At 37.9% G+C, this 24,851-nt stretch overlaps 2 protein-coding genes across 6 annotated transcripts in view; both read right to left on the bottom strand.

Moving 5' to 3' along the window:
* LOC135107564 (rho guanine nucleotide exchange factor 7-like) overlaps positions 1–24,851 on the bottom strand; it is a 61,353-nt gene that overhangs the window by 12,134 nt on the left and 24,368 nt on the right. For 4 of the 5 annotated variants that reach the window (XM_064017564.1, XM_064017562.1, XM_064017565.1 and 1 more), the window contains exons 5-12: positions 23,670–23,888; positions 23,196–23,394; positions 20,356–20,580; positions 19,552–19,630; positions 19,035–19,189; positions 13,154–13,246; positions 9,890–9,986; positions 9,055–9,144 (exon numbers count right to left, since the gene is read on the bottom strand). In XM_064017564.1, the coding sequence (XP_063873634.1) occupies positions 9,055–9,144; positions 9,890–9,986; positions 13,154–13,246; positions 19,035–19,189; positions 19,552–19,630; positions 20,356–20,580; positions 23,196–23,394; positions 23,670–23,888 (1,157 nt within the window). Of the gene's footprint in view, positions 1–5,445; positions 6,238–9,054; positions 9,145–9,889; positions 9,987–13,153; positions 13,247–19,034; positions 19,190–19,551; positions 19,631–20,355; positions 20,581–23,195; positions 23,395–23,669; positions 23,889–24,851 lie in introns of those variants that run through there. The other variant, XM_064017566.1, reaches the window with a different exon arrangement.
* Positions 14,349–19,027, bottom strand: LOC135107563 (uncharacterized). Its single transcript, XM_064017561.1, has 2 exons — positions 16,227–19,027; positions 14,349–15,939 (listed from the first exon to the last, which is right to left on the bottom strand). The coding sequence occupies exons 1-2, from the start codon at positions 18,984–18,986 to the stop codon at positions 15,925–15,927; spliced, it is 2,775 nt and encodes a 924-aa protein (XP_063873631.1). The 5' UTR covers positions 18,987–19,027; the 3' UTR covers positions 14,349–15,924.

The following is a 24,851-nucleotide window of genomic DNA, read 5'->3' as shown; positions in this document are numbered from 1 at the left end:
CAACAAGTATCCAGTTGATGTTCTACTGAGTATTCTTTTCTTTTTTTTTGCTATGCTTTTTTTCTAGGAATTAACATATTTACTGTATATAATTTATATTATCACTGTTTTCCTTATTAATATTTTGGAAAATCAGCTTAGAGCAAGTTTTGCACAATGGTAAGAACTTTATGAAAGCACCAATTACCTGCCCCACCTGAAGGGTTGAGCAAGTCTTAGTTATGGCATCTAGAAGCAGCTAAAACTTCATAGACTATGTATGCTTAGTTAACTTCTAAATAGAGAAATTAGATAGGTTTGGCAGTGGAACTAAGTAATGTGAGTGTGAGTGTGTGTGTGTGTGTGTGTGTGTGTGTGTGTGTGTGTGTGTGTGTGTGTGTACCTAGTTGTAATTTACAGGGCCTGAGCTATGCTCTTGTGGTCCCATCTCCATATCTACACTCGTCTAGTTTTTCCTTAAAGTTGTGCACACTCGTTGCCAATACTACATCCTCACTTAGCTTGTTCCATACTTCTATATTTCTCTGTGGGAAACTGTTTCTTTATGTTATTCAAGCATCTTCCTTTTCTTATTTTTTTGCTGTGGTCTTGTGTGAATCTGGTATTTTCTACTTCTCTTAGCAGTAGTTTCTCATTATCAATTTCTTCCACTCCATTCTACAATTTTATAAATCAATATTAAATCTCCCCTTTCTCTTCTTTTTCCAATGTTGGCAGATTAATTTCTTTTAACCTGACTTCATATGTTAATTCTTCCAATTCTGGAACCATCTTTGTCATCCTTTGTATCCATTCTAGTTTTTTTTCACATGTTTCTCCTTGTGGGGGTGATCACAATGATTCAGCATATTCCAGCTTTGGTCTAATCATAGTGGTAATTATCTTTCTCATCATATCTTTATCCATGTAGTGGAATGCTGTTCCAATATTTCTCACCATTCTTTATGTATCTCTGAATATCTTTTCTACATGCTTCTCCAACTGTTGACTATCCTGTATTGTCACTCCTAGATCTTTCTTGTCTTGTACTTTTATAATTTCTTCACTTCCCATTTTATATGTCCATTTTGGCCTCTTTTCACTTTTTCCACCATTTCCATTACATGACATTTTTCACATTAAATTCCATCTCCCATTTCTTACTTCATTCCCAGATCTTATTCAAATCCTCTAGTAGAATTTCAGTCTATGTTGTTTCTTATATGACTGTAATTTGGCATCATCTGCAAACAAACTCCTGTAACTCTTTACTCCTTCAGGCATATCATTTATGTAGATCAGGAAAAGTATTGGTGCTAGCGCTGATGCTTGTGGTACTCCACTATCTATTTTTCTCCATTTTGATTTTGCATCTTTTACTACCATTCTCATTTCTCTTCCCTTTAAATAGCTTTCCATCCAGTTTATTATTTTTCCATTTAATCCTACTACATTTTTTATATTTTCTAGCTTCCATGGTAGCCTGTTGCAGGGAACTTTGTCAAAAGCTTTCTTGTAGATCTAAATACCCACAGTCTACCCATTCATACCTCTCCTGTGTTATATCAGTCACTCTCGAATAAAAGCTCATCAAATTTGTTGTACATGGTCGCTCTTGTCTCAAGCCACATTGATTTTCTGATATTATATCATGCTTTTCTAGAAATTTTGTCCACTGCTTCTTTATCACTTTTTCACAGATGTTACATACTATGCTGGTCATTGATACTGGTCTATAGTTTGGTGGTTCTTCTTTCTTTTCACTTTTATAAATTGGTACTATATCTGCTCTCTTCCATTCCTTAGGCACTCTTCCAGCTGATAATGAGCATTTTATTATGTCATATACTGGTTTAATTAACTGTTTCCTGCAGTCTTTTAAAATGAAACCTGATACTCCATCTGGTCCTGTTGCTTTTCTCTCTTTCAGTTCCCCCATCATTTTATAACCTTCTTTGATTACTGTAATTTCCCACATTTGCTTTTTTGTCTTCTCATCTTGTGGTTCTTTAAATTCTGATTCTTCTGTGAAAACTTGCTGAAACTTTTTGTTTAGCAATTCCCTCATACCTTTTGGGTCTTCATGTGTTTCATTTCCATCCTTCAACCTTTTTAGTTTTTCTTTTAGTTGAATTTTTCTGTTTATGAATCTGTAGAACAGTTCTGGTTTGTCCTTGCACTTTTCTACTTTATCTTTTCATATCCTTTATCTTCCTCTCTCCTTATTTTCACATAATTTCCTAAAATCTTTATTTTTTGGTTTCAATTCCTTTTAATTTTTATCCATGCTTCGACTGTCTTTCTTTGCTCTTGCACATCTTGCATTGAATAACAGATGTTTTCTTTTTCTTTAGGTTTGTATAGTAGGTCATATTTATTCACTCCTGTCTCATATAGTTCCATAAAAATGCCATACTTATCTTGCACATCATTTGCTCTTTTCGGATTTCCTCAGTCCATTTCTTCATAGAATCTCTTAAGATCATCTACATTTGCTTTCTCATAGTTTCTCCTGTTTTCTTTGTATGATTCATCCTCTTCACTGACATCATTATCAGTCTCTATTTCTATCATTACATGGTCACTTTTTCTCATGGGACACACATATCTAAATTCTTTAGTTAGGTTGATTCCTTTTATTAGTCTTGTTAGTTCGTGATCTCCCATATATCTTGTATTTTCTGTCACCCATCACATCATTGTATTTTTCATAGTCAGATTCAGAAATCTTTCTCTCCATGCAGTCTTATTTCCTCCTGCCTTGAATATTTCCCAATTTATTTCTTTGCAATTGAAGTCACCAACCTCAAAAGTACTTTTTTACTACTTCTGATTAATTTACTTAAGCACTGGATGGTATCTTCTATTATTTTCTCATAGTCTTCCTTGCTCCAAGAATTTGTTTTGGGTGGTACACAGGTTGTTATTACCATCAGTATTTCTCCATTATTATCCTCCAAGTTAACACTCACTATATCTGCTTTTCCTTCCCCACATTTCACTATTTTTCTATTCACCTTAATTCGTGTCATTATCATTACACCTCCCCCTCCTTTACCACTCCTATCTCTTTTCCACATATTGTAGTTATTATTAATGACAATCTGATTTTCTTCTTTTAGCTTTGTTTCCGTTAAACACACCACTTTCAGATTCTTTTCTTTTAAATGGTCTTGTAATTCCAGTGTTTTGTGTAACAGTCCATCTATGATGGTATACATCACATTCAGTCCTTCATTTTTTACAATTTTTCATTTATTCCTTTTCCTTTATGTACCATTTCTTCACTCTGTCTTCCAAAACTCCCAAAAATTTAGCCTTTTCTTCTTCTGTTCCCTTTAGCCTGTTCATACATTTCTTTCAGTTGTGTGTGTGTGTGTGTGTGTGTGTGTGTGTGTGTGTGTGTGTGTGTGTGTGTGTGTTTGCAAAATTAAAAGAATATTAGTATTTTAAATATCAGTGGATGTCTGAGTTATGAGGTAACGAGTTACGAGTGTTGGGAGATACAAGCACTGCTCACAAACTGAAATTGTGCTCCGTGCTGTTCCTTTGCTAACTTTAAGTTCAAATTTGGCGCTACATGCCATATTTGCCTTGTATGCCACTTTGCCACAACCCACGTCACGCAACACCATAGCATAGGACAGTCCCTTGTACCTCTGTTAGTGATAGGACAGGCTCTGTTGCAGCATTATGTTGTTTGTGGAACGTATGATAACTTTTCAAAATACTGAAAAATTATGATGAAAAGTTGTAAGCAAAACAAGTTACGAGCAGTTTTCTGAAATGATCTCCCTCACAATTTGAGCACCCTCAGTAAAATAAGAATATTAAAAATAGCCTAAGGGGCATATTATCAGTCTCAATGGCTTAATTCTAACTATAATGAACAAAACCATGAGACTGTATATATTGTGTCAAAACACTTGAAAATATTTCACAGAAACGCATGAAAACTTGCCAACCTTATAATCTTAAACCAAATTAATATTTATCTGTTGATTAAATATTTCATGATACTGTAGTCAAGGCTGAACAATATTCACTTGAACCATAATAATCATAATGGTTCAATTGTCAAGAGGTCATGTGTGAAGAGTATCACATCAAGGATTCAATCCCTAGGAACTACCTCTCATCTCCAAACCCTGTAGATCAGTTTCTCAGCATTCCAAAACAGAATTCATAGCATTGATGGGCAGGGACAAAAGTCCCCTGCAAAGAATATGAAACTTGAAGGAGAAAATATGGCACTAACATTTCAATCAATGATTTAATTGAAGGAAGAAAAATATATTTGTTCTAATGAGAGTCAGACTACATTGTTCAAGAAAAAAGCAATCAAACAGGCAAAACCAAAGATGCATATGGTAATTGGATGTATCAGAAATTGATCTAAAAGGGAACTAAGATGTGCAGTAGCAGGACAGTCATTATCAATTAAAAGCCACTTACTGTATACCACGATGGTCATTACAGTATAATTTGTGAGATGTCATGTATGTCAAATGTTCCATCATTGGGGGGGAGGGTTTCATCAGTGGCCACTCCTTCACATGCCTAAACTATTTACATCAATTTCTCAGTTTATCAAAAACATGAAGCATTACAAAGAAATAATCCTCAAAGTGTCTCTGTTTGTACAATATGTGGAGCAAACTTATAGATGAAAAGAATGCAAGCAAGAAAGTGGAAGTGTGCGTGACAGTCCTTGTGCATTGAGTTGAGGTGTGTTTTGCTTATCTAGCACACAAATCATCAGGCAAGTAAGGTATCATTGGATAGAGGAAGCAGTCACATTCTCAGCTTTGAGTAGCATACACACAAGGGCACTGTGACAGTTGAAAACTAGATATGTAAATACACTACATCGTTACACCAGAACTGACCAGTCTATCCTGATAAATGCATAAAATCAAATATGTACAGTGGACACTCAATGTTCTGCATCTCAACTTTCCATATTTTAAGAAATATAGACAAAGCCTGAAAAAAAAAATAAATAAAATAAATAAAAATAAATAAATAAATAAAAAAATAAAAAAATAAATAGATAAAATAGATAAATAAATAAATAAATAAATAAATAAATAAATAATAAATAAATAAAAAATAAATAAAAAATAAATTAAACTTTTAAGTTGAATAAACTGCTAATTTCTTTTTACACAACACTTTCTTACCATAAAGTAAGGAAATGTATGTCAAACAAGAATAAAGGGATCAGTTTGTACAGAACTGTTCTGTGCACTGCAGTGAAATGTTTCCTTAATATTTGTGCTATTTTTAACATCTACTGAAAAAAAATTACTTCCAGACTTTTCATACCTTTTCCTTCTACATCAGAAAATCAAAGGTCTGATATATATATATATATATATATATATATATATATATATATATATATATATATATATATATATATATATATATATATATATATATATATATATATATATATACCTAGAGCATGTGTAAAGTTTTGATTTTGTTAGAAAGTAGGTGAATGACATAATTCAAACTATTTTGCTTGCATTTTTAGATCAACTGCTTTATCATCTATCAGCAAGTTTTCTTTTATCCACATATTGCAATTATATGTCTCTTGTACAAAAGTAATGCCTTTTCCTTGATGTGGCATAGTGTCATATTTAATCATTACCTTGAGAAATCTTTGGCAAAATTATTGTCTTCTTTCAGAGTTTAAACACAAAAGTGCCTTTTCTAAAGTGCCATCATTTGTGATTGTCTTATCAAAATGTTTGGCAACATTATTGTCTTTTTAAAGAGTTCAAACACAGAAGTTAAAGAACAAGTTTCAATCCAAAATACAGTCACATAATTAGTCATGTAAAATTATATCTTTCTATTATTTGGTCACACCATTCACTGGTATATCCTTTGGGTAAAATTTCCTCTTCACACTTCATTGCACAAAAGTTTGATTTAAATTAGGTTGCAGTTCAGGGCTCACATACCAGCAGAGCCCTAACTTCCCTTAACAGTCAAAATCAATGTTTTTCTTGATGGCCTTGATAGCCAAACCACAGCACCAGTTAGAGCGCTGACCCTTGTGCAGACGTAACTCTCCAAAGGGGGAGAGTGCTGGGGGGGAGTGGGGAGGAGTCTGCTGCTGCTGATGCTGCTGTTGTTGTTGCTGAAGGTGGTGGTGGTGATGGTGGTGGTGGGTTCCCCTGCAGTCCAGTGAACCCCCAGTGGCACTCCCCCCACATGCACGGCCAACCTGCCCCAAGTCAACTGTTCCCGGACAAGCGGGAGGGAGGGAGAAAGGGAGAAAGGAACAGGTGTGACAGAGTAGCCCAAGAACCCATCACAGCATCACAGATACTCAGAGAAAGAGACAGACAGATCTATACTAGCACCTTCTATGCCCAACCATCCCACAACAGACACAATTGGCTTTACTGTCTAACAAGCTAGCCAACAGTAATTAAAGTGTGATAACTCAATGCTTAGTTATCAAGGTTATACAAGTTATCTATGTTAACTGAAGAAACCCTAGTAAGCCAATCCAAGGAAGAGTGTGGCTGAAACTTCAGTGACTGAAACTTGAAGCTGCACCCACCACCACCAGGCAACAAGGTCTTGAAGAACATGGCCAATGATTTTTCCTCATTTTATGTAAAATAGAAATATCACACTGTACTGTTTCTACCATAGCTGTCAAATATTATCATTGCAACAACTTTTGAAGACACTGAATTTATCATGCAAGTACTTATTCATTACATCAGTGAATTACATCTAAATATCAACAGATTAAATAAGATTAAGATATAGATTCAGTGCCAAGAAAAATTACCTTCAAAACTTGTAAGAGAGAAACAACACTGGAGTGAAATCATAGTTTTGTTCTTGATCAAGAACAACAAATAATTTGGCTATAAGGAATTAAACATTAACATATTACATTTAAGTTAACTCATCATCTGTTATTTGCAGCATCAATCTGTCTTTTGACAGCATCAATTGAAAATTTAGGCTATGTCAATGAAATTAATCTTAATGAACAGCATTCAATATATAGAAGATCTGGCATGTATAATACCCTACAGTGTTATGTGTTAGCTGATAAAGTCAAACTTCAGAAAGAGATACAAGGACACTAAATGCAGAAAAATCAAGAAAGTTCAAGGTTTCATTGAACCTGGTACCAATTCATCCCTCAAGTGATCTGACTCTGTTCATAGCAGTTCCCAGCATGATGTCGCCCAGTTGGAATGATCTAATCTGACAAAGCTTAAATGATTGATGGAAGCAGAAAAGCAAGCTTCTAAGTTGAGTCCAGAAAGGAGAGTACATCAGTAAGAAATTTTTTTAGTAATTTATATCATGGTTAGGAAGAGAAATGGGGAAAAGAAAAGAATTGTCCTAAGTTCAAATTTCATCCATATTCTGTACCAAAGTATACATTTAGTAACACAGAAACGGAATGATTACGGATAAGAAACTTCAAATTTTCAGTTAGATGCCAAAATAAACTGAATCACAGCTGTCAGCATTTGATCATGACTGCTTTCATAATAACAGCATGAAAATTAAATAAAATTATTCATAAATTCAACAAAATAACAACTACAAAATATAAGTCCTGAGAATTCATGCTTTTCAGCAATTCAATCTTTTAAATTGTAATTATCAGTACTTTTTGCAAAATTCTTTGGTGGTGGTGGTGGTGGTGGTGGTGGTGGTGGTGGTGGTGATGATGATGATGATGCTGATGATAATGATGATGATGATGATGATGATGATGATGATGATGATGATGATGATGATGATGATGATGATGATGATGGTGTGTTTGCCTGCCTGTCCTGCCCTTTTTTTTTTCACAGTGCAGTATACCTTACAATATAATTATGAAACTCAGTCAACTCATTGATCACATTTCATATATATGGACATACATAACCATATTATTCATGATCTTTCTTATAATTCTAGTATTTTCCATTCCCATAATGACTATGAATTCCCCTCTAGTTATAGTATCTAGATGTTTCCTTGATAAGGTAGAAACATAAACTGCTTCAAAAGCATGCGATCTTGGGCAAAACAATTTTGTATATCTTTGAATGAAAATGTAGCACTTCAAAATATAAACATCCAACTGCAGAACATCAGATTACTATAGAACATGTTCTGAAATAAGAAATTTTCAGTTGGTTTAATTAATGCTGAACAAATAAATGAAAAAATAGTCATTATCATTCAAGTTTATGTTGTGGTTGTCAACAGCCATGTAGGATGTGTAACTAAATAAATTATACCAAACATCCCTAGAGGAGTAAAAGCTGCTGGTTGACAGCAGGTTTGGCATTGTTCTACAGCACAGAAAGAACTCTCTAAATGTTCACTCATAAACACTATACAGAAATCATTTCTGGGCCAATTATGTAACACACACACACACACACACACACACACACACACACACACACACACACACACACACACACACACACACATGAAAAATACTCTGAGTTGAATGGCATATGAGAGAACAAATATGCCATTAATAAGTGATAGTAAAGCAAAGAAAGATATAAATTATGAAATAAAAAGAACTGAAGGAAAGACATGAAGTACAATACAAGGTAAGATGAATAAGGGTGCTAAGAAAAGTGAAGAGTGTGGTAGTTGCAAAGTTAAGGAGTAAAGAGATGTAAGGAAAAACTGAAAAGTTAAGGAGAGAGAGAGAGAGAGAGAGAGAGAGAGAGAGAGAGAGAGAGAGAGAGAGAGAGAGAGAGAGAGAGAGAGAGAGAGAGAGAGAGAGAGAGAGAGAGAGAGAGAGAGAGAGAGAGAGAGAGAGAGAGAGAGAGAGAGAGAGAGAGAGAGAGAGAGAGAGAGAGAGAGAGAGAGAGAGAGAGAGAGAGAGAGAGAGAGAGAGAGAGATGCAAAGATGAAGGCTAGTGGAAAATTGACATGTAAAAGGTATGCAGAGACAAAAAAGAGAGATGTTGAGATAATGAGTAATGAAAAAAACAAAAACATTGGAAAGTACAGATGCAGAAGAACAAAAAATTGATGTATACAAGCAGGGAATAAACTTACTGGAGTTGATTGTGTAGCGGGTCTTGGCACTAGTACAGTATGCCTCAATCACACGAAGGATCAGTGCATCATCCTCATGCCATTTATCATCTGAAGAAGAAACATTTCTCTTTTTAACAGACAATACAAATGCTTTCAGCACAATTTTTGTTGACACCATACACCAAGAGCATCCAAACTGTGGGATGTGAGCTTTTTTTTAATGTAGGTGGAGCATTGGCCAAGGGCAACAAAATTGCAATAAAAAAAGAAGAGGCCCACTGAGGTACTGGCCCCCGAACAGAGTTGAAAGCAGTAGTCAGAAATTACAGGATGAGTCTTGAACCCTCCCTCTTGAAAGAGTTCAAGTCATAGGAAGATGGAAATACAGAAGCAGGCAAGGAGTTCTAGAGTTTGCCAGAGAAAGGGATGAATGATTGAGAATACTGGTTAACTCTTGCATTAAAGAGGTGGACATAATAGGGGTGTGAGAAAGAAGAAAGTCTTGTGCAGCAAGACCACAGAAGGAAGGAAGGCATGCAGTTATCAAGATCAGAAGAGCAGTTAGCATGAAAATAGTGGTAGAAGATAGCAAGAGATGCAACATTGTGGTGATGAGAAAGAGGCTAAAGACAGTTAGAGGAGAGATAGTGAGACAAAAAGCTTCTGATTCCACCCTGTCTAGAAGAATGGTACGTGCAGACCCCCCCACCTTTACATGTGAAGGATACTCCATATATGGATGGATAAGGCCCCTATACTGAGTTAGCAGCTAGGGGGAGCAGGGTGAATACTGACCATTATTTCATTTATTGGATATTCTATGGGATGAGGTCTATTGGTGACTTAAACTTACCTTTACGCTTTGTGTACCGTTGATTCCGCTTCTCCTCACGCACAGAGAGTCCTGGCCTCAGCGGAGGGGATGGACGGAGGCATGACAGACTCCACACCTGATGAAAAAAGTAGAAATGGAATTGACAGACTTATTGTAACATTTTTAGTTGGATCATTATAATTCTTCAGATCACAGAACCTTTAAAATCTAGCAATTTTGAAAAATAAAAAAATATACAGTAAAATGTCAGAATATTAATTTAATTTATTCAAACAGGAAATCTTTATTTCAAAAATTTATCCTAAAAATGGGTTTTTCTATTAAAAATAAAGGCAAATAAAATAATTAATTTCAACTCAACCTGTTATGTGCAACACTCAATCACAGTCATTTTCAGCAAAAAAGAGGAATGATTCCTGATAGCTAACATTATTAAAGGCATTATACAGAAAAACATTAATGAAATAATAGATAAAAAAGACAATAAATACCAAAGGAGGAAGGATGACAGGCCAAACCCCCTTATGAGGTCAACCACATGTATTGCCTCAAGCTTTTCAATCATTTCCTTCACTGCAAGAAGAAGCAACAGCTATTTGCTACATAAATAGCAGGCAGGGAAGCCATTCAATTTGTTTTTCTACATATATTATTACACTTGCTCAGTTTTAGCTTTACCCATAGCTTCAGTGAATAAAGGAAATGCTTCTCGTTGAGTAAAATGCAAATAATGTACATTATCCATAAAAGATAAAGTTGAACTTCTGAAAAAAAAATCGACAATAATGTATGTGCAAAGCTTGTGCGAATTAAATAGCATGGCACATAAAGAAACAAAGAAAAATTGCTGAGTTTCTCTGATAACAGGATTGAGTGTATTAATGCTATCAGTATTAGCCAGAAATGAATTATCAGCATCGGTATCAGTGGAAAAAAATTAGTATTGGTACAGCCCCACTTATTAATCAACTTGTACTGATCTATGGGGTATTTTAGAGGTAGGATGAGGTTAACTCTTTGGTTAAGTGTATTCTAACCTAACCTATCTGTAATCTGGCAAAATCACTAATCTGGCACCAAACAGATCCCAGTGATGCCAGATTAGTGATGGTGGACCTGTATTAAGATTAATTTCTAAAAGTGTTAAAGTAGAAGTCCTGATGTAAAACTAAAATTATATTTGAAGCTGGTCAGACCTCATCTAGATTATGCTGTAAAGTTCTGGTCCCATATTACAGGAAGAGTATGTCTATTAAAATCAGTAGAAAGGAGAATGACTAAAAGGATACAGGGGATGAGGGATATTCCATACAAAAAGAGACTGAAGCTCTTAAATTTACATTCCTTAGAGAGACGTAGATTAAGAGGAGACATGATAGAGGTCTTTAAGTGATATAAGGGATAAAACAAAAATGACATAAGCAAATTTTCATGATCAGTAATCAGAATAGAACAAGAAATAATGGGGTTTCAAGCTTGAAAAGTTAGGTTTAAGAAAGAGATAGGAAGGAATTGGTTCTCAAATAGAATGGTATGTGAATGGAATGTACATAGTAATTAATTAGGTTATTAGTGCTGAGTCATTAGGGAGCTTTAAAAGACATCAGACAAATTTATGGATGGAGATGATAGGTGGAAACAGGAAGGTATGTTTCATACAGGAACTGCCACATGTAGACCTGACGACTTCTTACAGCTTCCCTTATTTTTTTATGTTCTTATGTATGGCAGTGGCACATGACGAATGGAGCCAGGTTCTTTCATGAAAAATGTTACCCCATCCTATTGCATGCCATGTCTTTGCTATACTGAGGTAAAAGGAAAGGAAGAGCAGATCATGAAATAAGTTAAGAGTGTGAAATATGGGTTGAGGATCGAAGTACACATACACACACACACACACACACACACACACACATCAGGTTTTGTCAGGCTATGAAAAACTGAACCAGAGTGATTTTGGTGGTGAGAAACTTTAGAGGCACAAGAGGGCATGAGAAGAAGGGTACATGTAGAGGGATATTAAGAACAGTTTCCCACAAAGGACTGCAGGAATCTTGAATGAGCTGCAAAAAAGAACTAGTAAATGCAATAACTATACATGATTTTAAGGAAAAACTGGATAGGAGTAGATATCGAGATGGGACAGCATGAGCTCAGACTCCTCCTCCCATAAACCACAACTAGGTAAATACAAACAGACATTTTCTGAAGGACAGACAAGTGAAGACAATAACCAGAGACAATACCTCAAGCTGGAGTGAGATAAGAAGTGGAGTACCACAAGGATCTGTATTATCACTGATTATGTTTCAGATATACATAAATGATATGCAGGAAGGATTAAATAGCTACATTAATATGTTTGCTGATGATGCAAAGTTGCTAAGAGTTATAAAGAGCTAAGAGGATTGTAAAGAACTACAGAGAGATTTTGGAAAAAAATTTATGCTTAGAGTCTAAAGTAGAAACTTGAATTTAATCCTAAGAAATGTCATGTGATGGAAATAGGAAAAAGTACAAGGAGACCTACATGGAAATATAAAATTGGGGAAGATGATAATGAAAAGTAATAAAGAAAAGGATTTGGGAGTGATTATTCAGGGGAACACTGTCACCATAGAAGCATATAAGTTGGGATTTTTGGCTCCACATATAGGATGTTAAGTAACATTAGAGTAGCTTTTACCTACATGGACATGGATACGATAACACTGGAAGAGAGAAGAGAAAGAGGAGACTTGATAACAGTGTACAAATTAATAAATACATACATGGAAAGGTAGACAGACAAGTTTTGGAGATGCACATAAATGAGGGGGCAAGGCATAGAAGAGGGCATACAAAAAAGGTTAAGAAGAGTAGATGTCTCAGTGACATCAAGAAATATAGTTTCCTGTACTGAAGCATTGATCTCTGGAATAGTTTAAGAAAGAAGGTGGTTACAGCTGCTAGAGTGAGCAAATTTACAGAGAAATTGGATAACTGCAGATATGGAGACAGGACAAATGAGCTTTAGCTCAGACCCTGTACAATACAACTAGGTAAACACACACACACACACACACACACACACAAATAGACATTATGTACAGACCATCTTACCACCTGTGCTGATTTTCGGTTCTTGTGACAGTGTACAATACAAATGTGGATATTGTAATAAAAAAAAATGTGTAAAAATTGGCATAACATGATTATTTCTACTTGTATAACCAGAATGCAACTGCCACTGTACATAATCTCTAATCTGTAAGTCATATGATAAGGAAATAGCCTCACCTTGCCTGGGGCAGAGCGACGAGGTCTGGCTGGAGCATCCTGAAGGCTGGTGGCACTGGTGGTGCTGGCCTGGCGAGGCATGAGGGGGCCTCCCTGAAGGAACACAGCAAAATTAATGCTCCTTTTATGGTGATGAGTCAAAACAGCCTAATGGACCATGATAGCCAGTTCAAGATTACAAAAGGTTCAAGTTTACCTACACAGTACAATTCTTAGTTATGTTATCTATTACTAAGTCAAATACTGGGTCTTGTTGTTTTTATTATTGGAATAATGATTTGTACTTGATAGTAATAGAAAAAAATATTTCTGCTTGGGTATCATAATTAAGGATAGTTTTACACTATCTGCTACTGTCTATTCACCAGGCAGACATACCTACCTCCTACAGCAAGGTGGCTGTGATAAACCATCTACATACATACATTCACAAGCATTCCTTCTAATACTATATCATATCAGTTAATACTGTCTCATGTCCAGTCACTTGTATGTATGCAGGTGTGTATGTGTGTGTGTGTGTGTGTGTCTATATAAATATATATATATATATATATATATATATATATATATATATATATATATATATATATATATATATATATATATATATATATATATATATATATATATATATATATATATATATATGTGTGTGTGTGTGTGTGTGTGTGTGTGTGTGTGTGTATAGAGATGGTTTAGTCATTTAACAAATTACTCTTTTGCCAAGTAATTTTTGGTCAATTCATTGCTTAGTGACATTTACTCATGTTATTTTCCTACCTTATCTTTCATTCTTTATCATGCCGCACCACCTTTCAATTGGATGATTCTATAAATTCACTTCAAAAATAATCTTTACACAAAATTCCTTTAGGCATATATGCAGTGCAGCATCCAAGATGGAGTATATAACTAAATATATAAATAAATCAAGGAGAGATTTTCTTATTGCAGAACCCCAAACAGAAAGGACAGCAGATGGTCAAGAACATTACTTTTATGCACCACCCATATAGTACACTGGTCAACTCCACTAGCAGCAATGTACACAGATGAATATTCCAATGGGATGCACTGATTTCCTAATCTGACCAATGTCCATTATTGGTAAGCTATTTATAAAGCAAAAAAATGAATGGAATATCTTGAAAGGAGACTTAAATGTGTATGAATAAAAAAATAGTGCCTTAACACACACACACACACACACACACACACACACACACACACACACACACACACACACACACACACACACACACACACACACACACACACACACACCCCTAAGAGCTGAATCAAGCAAGAAACTGGACCTACAGTATGACTGAAAACAGGTTAGTCATTTAGAAAGAGAGAAAAAAAAAAAAAAAAATCTGTCTTCATTGTAAGTCAATAACACTCATGGCTACAGCAAAATGATTTCACAGGAATCAGCCTCAGAGTCTCAGGAGAAAGTGACAAATTGAAATAAGCAACACAACTTACGTGAGATGTACAAAAAACACCAAAGCATGCTTGTCCACAGAAACATGCAATAAGAAAGAAGTAGATAGAGGAAAGGAGGGAGGGAGGGAAGGAGGGGAAAGGCTGGGAGAGCAAGGTATTAGCAGGTATCTGCAGGTATGTCTAGTCACCTGGAACAAGATGGTAATTATGGTACCTGCACTACCTCAGAGTCAATCAACTCTGATTTATTTGTTGGTTTATGGTTGAGAGTGAACAACAAGTACTGTAACATAATAGATGTTAGCCACACACTAGCAAAATTATTCAAACTGTTATTAAAATTAGCAGTATAGATGATACCTGTAATAAAATCTATCTCCTAAGGGCATTTTTGTTTTCTAAAAAATTCTACACCAAAGTGACTCATTTCCTGCAGCAGTGTGCATTGTGATGAAGAACACAATATCATGTAAGAGTCTGCCTCTAACAAACTTCTTGCATCTAAAATCTTGACCTATCTAAAAAGAGCAATGATGACACTGGTAAATGTGAATCACCTACTTACATGAATTCATATATAGTCACAGCAAGTTTTCCTAATTCTACAGCACAATAATAAAAAAGCATGTCTCCTTATAAACAGGCTCAATAAGTGATAAAATTATGATGATGTTAGTTGCTCTGTAATCCTGTAAGGGTATAGAAATGGTCACAATTTGAGTAACTTTCTGCATTCACTTTCACTCTGATTTATGTTCCTCCTTAATCTAAAGTTATCTGGTCTGCTGACAATCTACTTACAAAACCTGACAACTGATAGATTTTTAGCAGATCAAAAAACTTGAGAATAAGGAAAAACTTTAAACATGGTGGAAGTGAGTGTGGAATGCTGTTTAACTCTTGGCCATGACTGTACCACCAGTACTAAGCTGCATTCTCTATGCCACACAGGAAATCACCACACTCTACTCCTACAGATCAGCTACTCCACAGCACAACTAAAGCTAAACACAGATGGAATTATTTGTAAAAGCAAAACAAATGTAATTATTGTTACTTCATAATGGATCAAATATTATATAAAAAAAGCAAAGGGTCCACTTTGTTCTGTCATCAGTTGTTGCCACTCTGTGACGTACCCAATGAAGGAGAACACCCTGGCTCTGAGCGAGCAACACCACTCTATGGGTGTTCTAATGATTACTGCTGTTACTGCTGTGTGGGAAGGGAGGCTGGGCAGGATGGCTACCTCCACAAGTGAGGGAGCAGCAACACCTCAGGAAGGGAAATACAACAAGAGCAGCAGCCAAGGGTAGCACCTAACTGGCGTGATCCTGGAGTGGGGGAAGAGCATCAACATGGGTTCTATTACTCCATGGAGGCAAGAGTGATCCAGCTGTACTAAGTTGCTGTTGCACAGCAGCTGATATTGACTTCAGTGTTCAATTACTGAAAAGCACTATGCCAAGAAACGCTGCATTTACACTATGAATTTACTATAAATTTTATAATGCTGATGTAGGAAATAGCAAAGTCTATCATGAATGTCATATCTCATTTCCAAGTCATGATGATCTTGGTAATTAAATGAGAGGTGCCCAGCGAAGGGCTTTCTTTGTACCTTGCTTTGAGTGTGGACAGAGATGGTGGTAGGCACTGGCAATCTTGGAAGGCTTCTTGATCGCTGAATGGGCCAGGACTGAAGATGTATAGGTTTTGGAGGAATGGTGGGCCTCCCAAAGTTTTGGAATCCTTCCATGGGGGGAGAGATTAAATTTCCGGTGAGAGTAGCACCACTGCTACTTTGTGATGAGAGACTACCAAACTGCTGCGGGGCACTCCCTCCATGAGCAGAAGGCAAATGCCAATATAATGTGGACTTGTATGGTGCAGAAGAGGCTGAGCTGGAAGTGGCAGTGGTGTGCAGGGAGTGTGAGGATGCACGTCTCTGGAAGTCCACATCTAGACCCTCACAAGAGTCTCTCAAGTGAGGCTGCTGCCCTGCTCCTTCACAGGATTCACTGAAGCTGTGGAGGCTTGAGAGGTCTGTTCCACTGGATTCTTGTGAATTCTTACCTAATACCTGCAGTGTATGCACACCTGGCCGTGCTCCTGAGCCTGTCTGGGACTCCCTCTCTCTCCTGAGTCTGGGCACCACAGTCACTTGGGAAATTTGAGATACTTGAGACTCAAAGCTGCGGTCACGTGACATGGTGAGAGAAGTTTGTGGGCTGAGATGTAAAGAAGTTTTCTTGAGCCTAGGGTGAGCACACTGATGATCTTCAGCAGGAGGTGAAGAGCTAGTCTGAGTGGCAGCACACCGAGCCACTGGTTTCACCACTCCACCTTTATTTCCTCCCCGTCGGACATGATAAGAAGGTTTCAGGAATCTAGGTTTAGGGGGAACATCTGGTTTCTTTTCTGCTCTAAACCTGAGGTAGTCCTTTCTGGAACGGTCAAGGACCAAAAGGCGAGGACACACACTTGCCTTCATCCACCAGTGTGCATACAACCCTGAACGATACACACCTTCTTCTGCTCCTGTCTCCTGCTCAGCTGGGGAGTGCTGCAAACTAACAGAGTCCAGCAAGGAGGTAAGGGAATCCTCAGCATAAGACACTGGAGCAGATGTGTTGGGGGAGGTCACTGGTGTGGGCAACAAGCTGTCAGGGGTAAATGCTCGGACAGGGTACCATGAGGGACCTTGAAGGAACTTGGTAGAGGAGAGCTGGGAGGAATGAGAAGAGTGGGAAGTGCCAGAGCCACGACCTAGCCCAGGGGTATCAGTGCGGAGAGGACAGCATTCCAGATGATGTATCACATCTGCTAGCCCAGAATCTGATGAGCGGTGGCTGTGGGCCTCACAGTTGCATACCTTAGTGGCAGGGCCCTCCAAAGGAAGGACCAGCTGTACATAATGGCTAGAATACTTTGGTGATTTGTTTTGAGTTTCAATCTCTTGTGTGCTTGGAAGGCAGAGATTGGGTTCACTGTGTGATAATGCCAGAACAAGTGGCTCGGGTCTACGGTGACTCTCATAATAATCAGCACCATCCTCCCCAGTTTCATCTCCACTGCAAGAAGACACATAATAAGCAATGTCTGGCTTAGTCTTGAAGGGAAACATCCGCTTTTCTGATTTCTCGCCTACCCAAGGGACTTTTTCAGGATCGGTGCCCTCACAGGAAGACGAAGAGGGCTCATATATGGTCTTGTTGCATACATTGGCAGAGCTCTCTGAACTCACACACTCTGATGCTCTTTGGGGGTGTGCAAGGCCAGCTAGCAACATTGGAGCAGCAGGAATGGTGAGAGTAGAAGAGTGAACTGTCTTAGCCCTTGGGGGTATTCTTATGAAACTTTGGTCTTCCTCACTTTGTTGGGGAGTGAGGGTGGGATGTGACTGGGAAAGGGTTAAGCTAGGAAGATTACTGCTGGGGTGACCAGGAACTATAATTCTGGGCACTTGAAGCTCTGCCACTTTCTTGCAAGATTCTTTAGGAAAGTAATCCTGGGAGTCTTCTGATACTTGTTGGAGATGTTCTTGTCGATGGTGGCCCCATGCTGTAAGACCTGGAGTGGCCCAAGGGTCTTCAGACATATTATAGAAGTCATTACAAGAAGAGCTCTTTTCCCCCTGGGTGATGACATGGGGCTCCTGAGAAGGCTGTGTATAAGTAAAACGACGACATGGGCCCTCCTCATCTTGTAGTGGGGTAGATGGATTGTCAGAGTTGAAATAGCGTATGTAACCATATGGATTACTGCCTTCACTGGAGGCTCCAGATTCCTCTGAGGTGGAAAGAGAGCCTGGTATTGGGGAGGCCTGAAACCGCCACTTTTGCAGATTACTTGAGGCTTGACTTGGAGCAGGTGGGTGATACAATTTCCTTGATGGCAGTGGTGAGAAAACATTAAATCCTTGGTTCTGTTCCCCATGGGTAGGGCCACCACCCACCCAATACCCACTACTGGAATCACTTGAGCACTCGGAGTCAGAACATGGCTGGGTACTTTTTGACTGTTGGTGATGCTGAGGAGTATCATCATCAGATTCAGAGCTGGATTCCCCACCAGTGTGGATGGAACACTCAGTGCGATGCTTCCGCAGGCGAACTTGGCGAGCTGCCTCCACATCTTCCCAGTCACCAGCAAGGTGTCGCAGGAGCTTTTTGTTGATGATTTTTTTTCGGTAGAGATTGGCCATGTGTTTGGTGAGCACCACATAGGGTAGGCTTAGGTAGGGATGGGTGGGAGAGGTAGGAAGGACAGGGCGACAGGATATAGAGCAGGAGCAAGATGGCTTTTGTACACCACCACCACCACCACCACCTGCACCACCACCATCACCATCACAGTAGTAAGGTAAGCCACAAGACATGCAGGAGGAAGAGGCCGGTTGAGGAGGAGCTTTGGGCCATACACTTACATGAGCTGGGAGGACAGGAGGGGAGGTTAGCAGGGATATGTGGGGGGTGAAGCTTGAGGCACGGGCAAGGCGGCACTGCTGGGTGAACGCTTCCACCCACTGCTGCTGATCCTGTCTGGTCTGGCACACAGCCACGATCCTCTCCAGCACTGGCCCTGCAACACATACTCATTCCAATATTGACCTTCAAACACACACACACACACACACACACACACTTTAAGGAAAAGTCGGATAAAAACAGTTATGGAGATGGGACAGTACGAGCTTAGCTCCTCTCCCGTATGTCACAACTAGATAAATACACACACACGCGCACACACACACACACACACACACACACACACACACACACACACACACACACACACACACACACACACACACACACACACACACACACACCCACACTCATACCGACATGACAAATATTCATGCCTTTATTTTTGCACTATAATCTGATGGTGGTCTAACAAGCTACCACATGAGCTGCAAACAGAGCCAAGTAAAGAGTTACCTGACAGCTCAAAGGCATTCTTGTGATGGTCCCCATCCTCTAACCAGTTAACACTGATGCCACTCAGAGGATAGCTTCCCTGTACAGGATAAATATAATATCAGGACATTTCAGATACCAATCTCATTCCATCATGTCTTATGTTTCCATAGTTCATGTAAAAGAATTTCTATGCTGCACTTTTAAGTGCCACAAAACTGGTCATTATGGGGTTCAGTTGTATCTCCTTTGCTTTTTTATCATTACAACATATTAACATGACCATTACAATAACTTCTAACCTTTTAATGAAAATATTTTCTGCATAAAAATTACTTACATTTTTAGATCCCCTTTCATTCACAATGTGCAAGTAACAAAGCTATATATATATATATATATATATATATATATATATATATATATATATATATATATATATATATATATATATATATATATTTATTTATTATGTATAAATTGCTATATATTTTTCAAAGCTTAAGCATAACATTTTCAAGCTTCTGATGAAATTGCCTCTTATATATGAATATGACATTGGAAACTAACTCTTTCATACAGTGGCACCAACATCCTTTCACAGATATTTCAGTCTACTGACCATAAACATGGCTACATCACTTTACAGCCACTCCTCTCTCAGCTTAAGTTTAGTCTAGGGGAGAAAAGCTCTTGTCATGAAGATAAAATATATTATTCACAGGTAAAGAATGAGATAATTAAGGAACAAGGAAAAAATAACCTGAACTTTAGATTCATCATCATAGAAAGGCCATACTGGAACATGAGTAAGAGAATCATTACCTCAAAGATAAAGGCACTCATCCTGGGTGAGACAGAGAGCATCACCAGCATAGCAGGGAAGAGCACAAAGTAACGGTCACGGTGGTCAGGAAGCAGCGCCACTGAGCCCATGCGCAGTACCTCCCCCAATGCCCCCAAGCTGTCTCCACCCTCCCAGCCATGCACTCGTCCTGTCACCACCTCCAGTTCCAGCTCCTTCTGTCGCCGTATTGCTCCACACACTGACTGGGGATTGAAGACAGGCTTGGTAAATAATAAAAGGTAAGAAGTCAGAAATAAATTATTGAGGAAATGTAAGATATGAACAGGAATACATCAAAAATTATTTAAGAAATTAATATGTGAACCAACACACTTACTTCATGCCACTGCTTTAAACACATACAGTGGAAGCTCCATTATCCGATAGAAAATTCTTTAGATGAGGATTTAATCCAAGAAATCTAAAATCTAGCTATTAAATATCCAGCCAATCCCATCTCAGTTGCATGCCTCATAGTTTCTATTTCCATTCAAACCAAAATTAGGAATTTTTGTGAAAAGTTCCATAACTAGAGGTGTTTGTAAGTCAGAAGGTCAGATTGTAGAGCTTCCCCTCTAGACAGACAGATATGATGAGATGCTAAAAGACTGATAAATGTATTTAACTGTGCCTTGGTGTAAGAGCTAGGAGGATATACATGACTGCTGGCTACAAAGGAATAAGTAAACTACAACCTATTTTGAAAGTAATAAGTGAACTATTCAAAAGACTAGGTGCCACACTAAAGAGAGTGAAAAGTGACTGAAGTAAAGAAAAGGTGATTGGAAGTTTTGGCAGTAAGGTTAGTGAGATATGTAAATATAAAAAAAAAAAAAAAATGAGAAGCAACTACAACAAATGAACTGGAAGGAGCAATGGTGATTAAATGAAAGATAATATATCAAGAGAGAGAGAGAGAGAGAGAGAGAGAGAGAGAGAGAGAGAGAGAGAGAGAGAGAGAGAGAGAGAGAGAGAGAGAGAGAGAGAGAGAGAGAGAGAGAGAGAGAGAGAGATATTCATTGTTAATTTCCGTTTAGAATGTTGGATTTCTATGGTTTTTAAAGGCAGATCATACATATGAAATGAAAATTTGTCATTGGATTTTGAGTAGTATAGATTTGTCCAGTAAAGAAGGTGGTGACATAAATATGCAATGCTACTGTGACATAAGAACAAAGGAAAGTAAGGAGACTGGAAAGCATCAGCAGCTTGTGTAAAATAAAGATGGCCCAATAACTCTGGAGTTGATGAGACTTGGAACTGATTTACATCAGTGAAAGATATATTCAAGAAGCATAGAAAAAAATATGTGGTGGTGCTTAGAAAGTATGGCATGTGTTGAGGATGTACAAACTAGAAGAAAGGTTACTAACTGAAGCAAAAAAATTTTAGAAGATTCACATGCAAATCTTGAAGAGAATGAGAAACTGGATGAAAGCTATAGAGTATGTGTAACTGTGTCCCTATGGATATCCAATTTTTCCATAGTCAGAGTTGTAAGAGAGGTGATAAAAGGGTTTTTATATTGGATTACATAGGACAATTAAACATCAACAAACACTTCACTTCAAGCATGGCTGTTTGCATTGATTATGTTGGGATGGAACTGTATACAAGTGATGTTGAATGAAAGCTGAGCACAATGATGGTTGCAGATTGTATTGTACTGATTGCTGAAAATGAAGTGGGTCTGAAAAAAATTAGAAGATAATGATATCATCTGTCAGATGTAGATCTTGAAAGTAAATACTTAAAGATAATAAGAGATTGGTCTTCCCAAAGGAAAAGCATGATGTGAATGAATTCAGAATCTGATATACACTGAAGACAGAATCCAAGAAGGGGTGTGAAATCTACATGAATTGACATATTATGTAAGAGGTAGATGAATTCAAATACCTTGGTTCGATCCTGTGCAAACATGAAAGTATGGAGGGAGAAATACAAGAGAAAACATTACATGAGAGGAAAGTGGCAGGATCTTTGGGTTGTACAATGATGGGAAAAAAAAAACCCAGTGACTATGAGGATAAACGAGGCAATGCATGATAGCATAGCAATGACAAATAACATATATGAGAAAAACAGATGTAGAATGAACCTCAAGGATGTGGGATTCTGGCGAGAGAGAGGCAATATTTGAAAGTGCTTGTGGTGCGGTACCAGTAAGATAAATAGTGAATGTAATGGCAGGTCTGGAATATCTAGCATAGGTGAAGGAGTGAGTTGTACAGTAGTAGACATACAACACCTTCAGATGGTTAGGCTACATGGACAGAATAGGAAGAGGTGAGATGACACAGAGTGAATGGTGAAGTGGGTGCTATGAGTGTAAAAGGAGTGCAAGTGAGGAAAGGAAACCTGCATTAGTTTGCAGAGTGCAAAAATATACAAGAGGGAGGAAATGTGATGTGTACGAACAAAATATCCCTGAGGCACATATGCCATATCCATCCCAAGCTGGCATTTTCAAGAGAAGGAGCAAGGAATTGATGATAATAGTGACTACTAACATGGGTGCCAAGACTGGTCATCAACAGACTGTAAACTTGAACAGGACTTTGCATTTCTGTAGCAAGTAAAGAGTAATGGGCTCTACAGGTATTACAAGGTTGCAAAAGAAGACTTAAGACACAAAGATATACACCTATTCACTGGTCAGTCTCTTTCCCTTGTGGCTGGTTATACATGAATTCCTATGTATCATTCACTACACTATATCATGAAAATCATGGCAAATGCTGCTGTTCATGGTGATGGTGATAGTGAAGGTGATGATGACGATGATGATGTCAAACCTGTGCACAAAAATACTCACAGCCAACTCCTTGTACACATGTGATGAGCGCTGAGTGTCACCACGGTCTGGGTGTCCCTCCTCCAGGTGGCGCTGGTACTCCTGAAGCATGCCAGTATACTTGTCTAGGCGTCGGAAGGGCTTACTGAGTGCTGTGGTGAGGAACATGATGCCAGGTCTTGGTGCTCCTTGGCTTTCCATGAAGCTACCCAACTCATCTCTGCACAGGTAATACAAATTCATTAACACTTTCAGTATTGGCCATTTTTCATTTACAATCTTTGATTAAATGTTTTATGGTCTATATATGCCCTATTACTCTGGTATCTTCACATATGCTTCCTCCATTTGTTTAATGTTCTTTATTTCATTTTTCTACTGTGTGCTTCTTACTTTTATTAAGATCCACACCACTCTGTCAACAGCTTCTCCTAACATTCCTAGTTCCCTTCATCCAACTACTGACTTTTTTGGTCTTGAATTCATAAGACTCACTTGTGCTTCTCCAGGATGCACACAGCCCTTGGGTGGTTACTGCAGTAGGTTTGGTGGACATTCTGGATGTGAGGTGCAAGAGTAAGGAAGGCTCCACCAATGCGTTGTTCTCTTGATGGCCGCTCACTCTGTTCCTCAAGTGCAGTAACAAGATTGGAGTGAGCTACTGCCACCTCCTCCAAATTGCCCACCATCTGCTTGTATTCAGCTTCTGTTAGCCTGGAGAAGTTGGTATGGCATGAGATGAATACAGAAAAATTAATGTTAAGTATGGTAAGGGAGAAACATATATTGGAATAAGAAAAGAGGTTGGTGTAGTGTAGAATGAGGGAAAGTTATTGGATAAGTTAAGTAATAAAGTTGGTGTTCTATGAAGTGAAGTATAAACAGCTACTGGAGTAAGGTTGGTGTAGTGTAAAGCTATTGAAAGAAGTAAACAAATTAAGCCAATAAAAATTTCTCCGAGGATAAATCCACTTGAGGGGGCATATTTGAGACGGTTACAACCACAAGACAAATTTACTAGATATCCCTCACAAAGAAGCAGTATTGGTTTCAGGCAATCAATGTGAATCTAATAGGGGGATGTAAGCAAAATTCTTAGGATCAGCAACCAGGATAGAACAAGAAATAAGGGTTTCAGGCTTGAAAAATTTAGGTTTAGGAAGGAGAGAGGAAGAAATTGGTTCTCAAATAGAGTGGTAGATGAGTGGAATGGACTCAGTAATCATATTGTTAGTGCTAGAACATTAGGGAGCTTTGAGAGAAGATTAGACGGGTTTACGGATGGGGATAATAGATGGAAATAGGTAGGTATATTTCATACAGGGACTGCCACGTGTAAGCCTGGTCGCTTCTTGCAGCTTCCCTTATTTCTTATGTTCTTATGTTCTAATCATATCATCATCTACCTTGTTACTAAGCAATGAGTTTTAAATGCATAACTTGTTACCAGATGAGCATAAAACTGCAGTCACAATCTTTGTGCAAGTTTCCCTTGAGATAGCCAAATGGTATCTTGTCACTTGGCTATGAAAAGAATTGGTTGCTTTTATTAGTGACACTGCAGTCTTATTTTCTTGGCTATTTAAATTTATTTCATTACTTGTTACTTATTAAGATAACTTTTCATAGTTATGAAAGAAAAGTCTACTAGTGAATATAACTTCTCTAAATTTAACT

Source organism: Scylla paramamosain, chromosome 15 (genome assembly GCF_035594125.1).
Source record: "Scylla paramamosain isolate STU-SP2022 chromosome 15, ASM3559412v1, whole genome shotgun sequence".
Lineage (NCBI taxonomy): Eukaryota > Metazoa > Arthropoda > Malacostraca > Decapoda > Portunidae > Scylla > Scylla paramamosain.
This window is presented reverse-complemented; position numbering and strand designations above follow the sequence as displayed.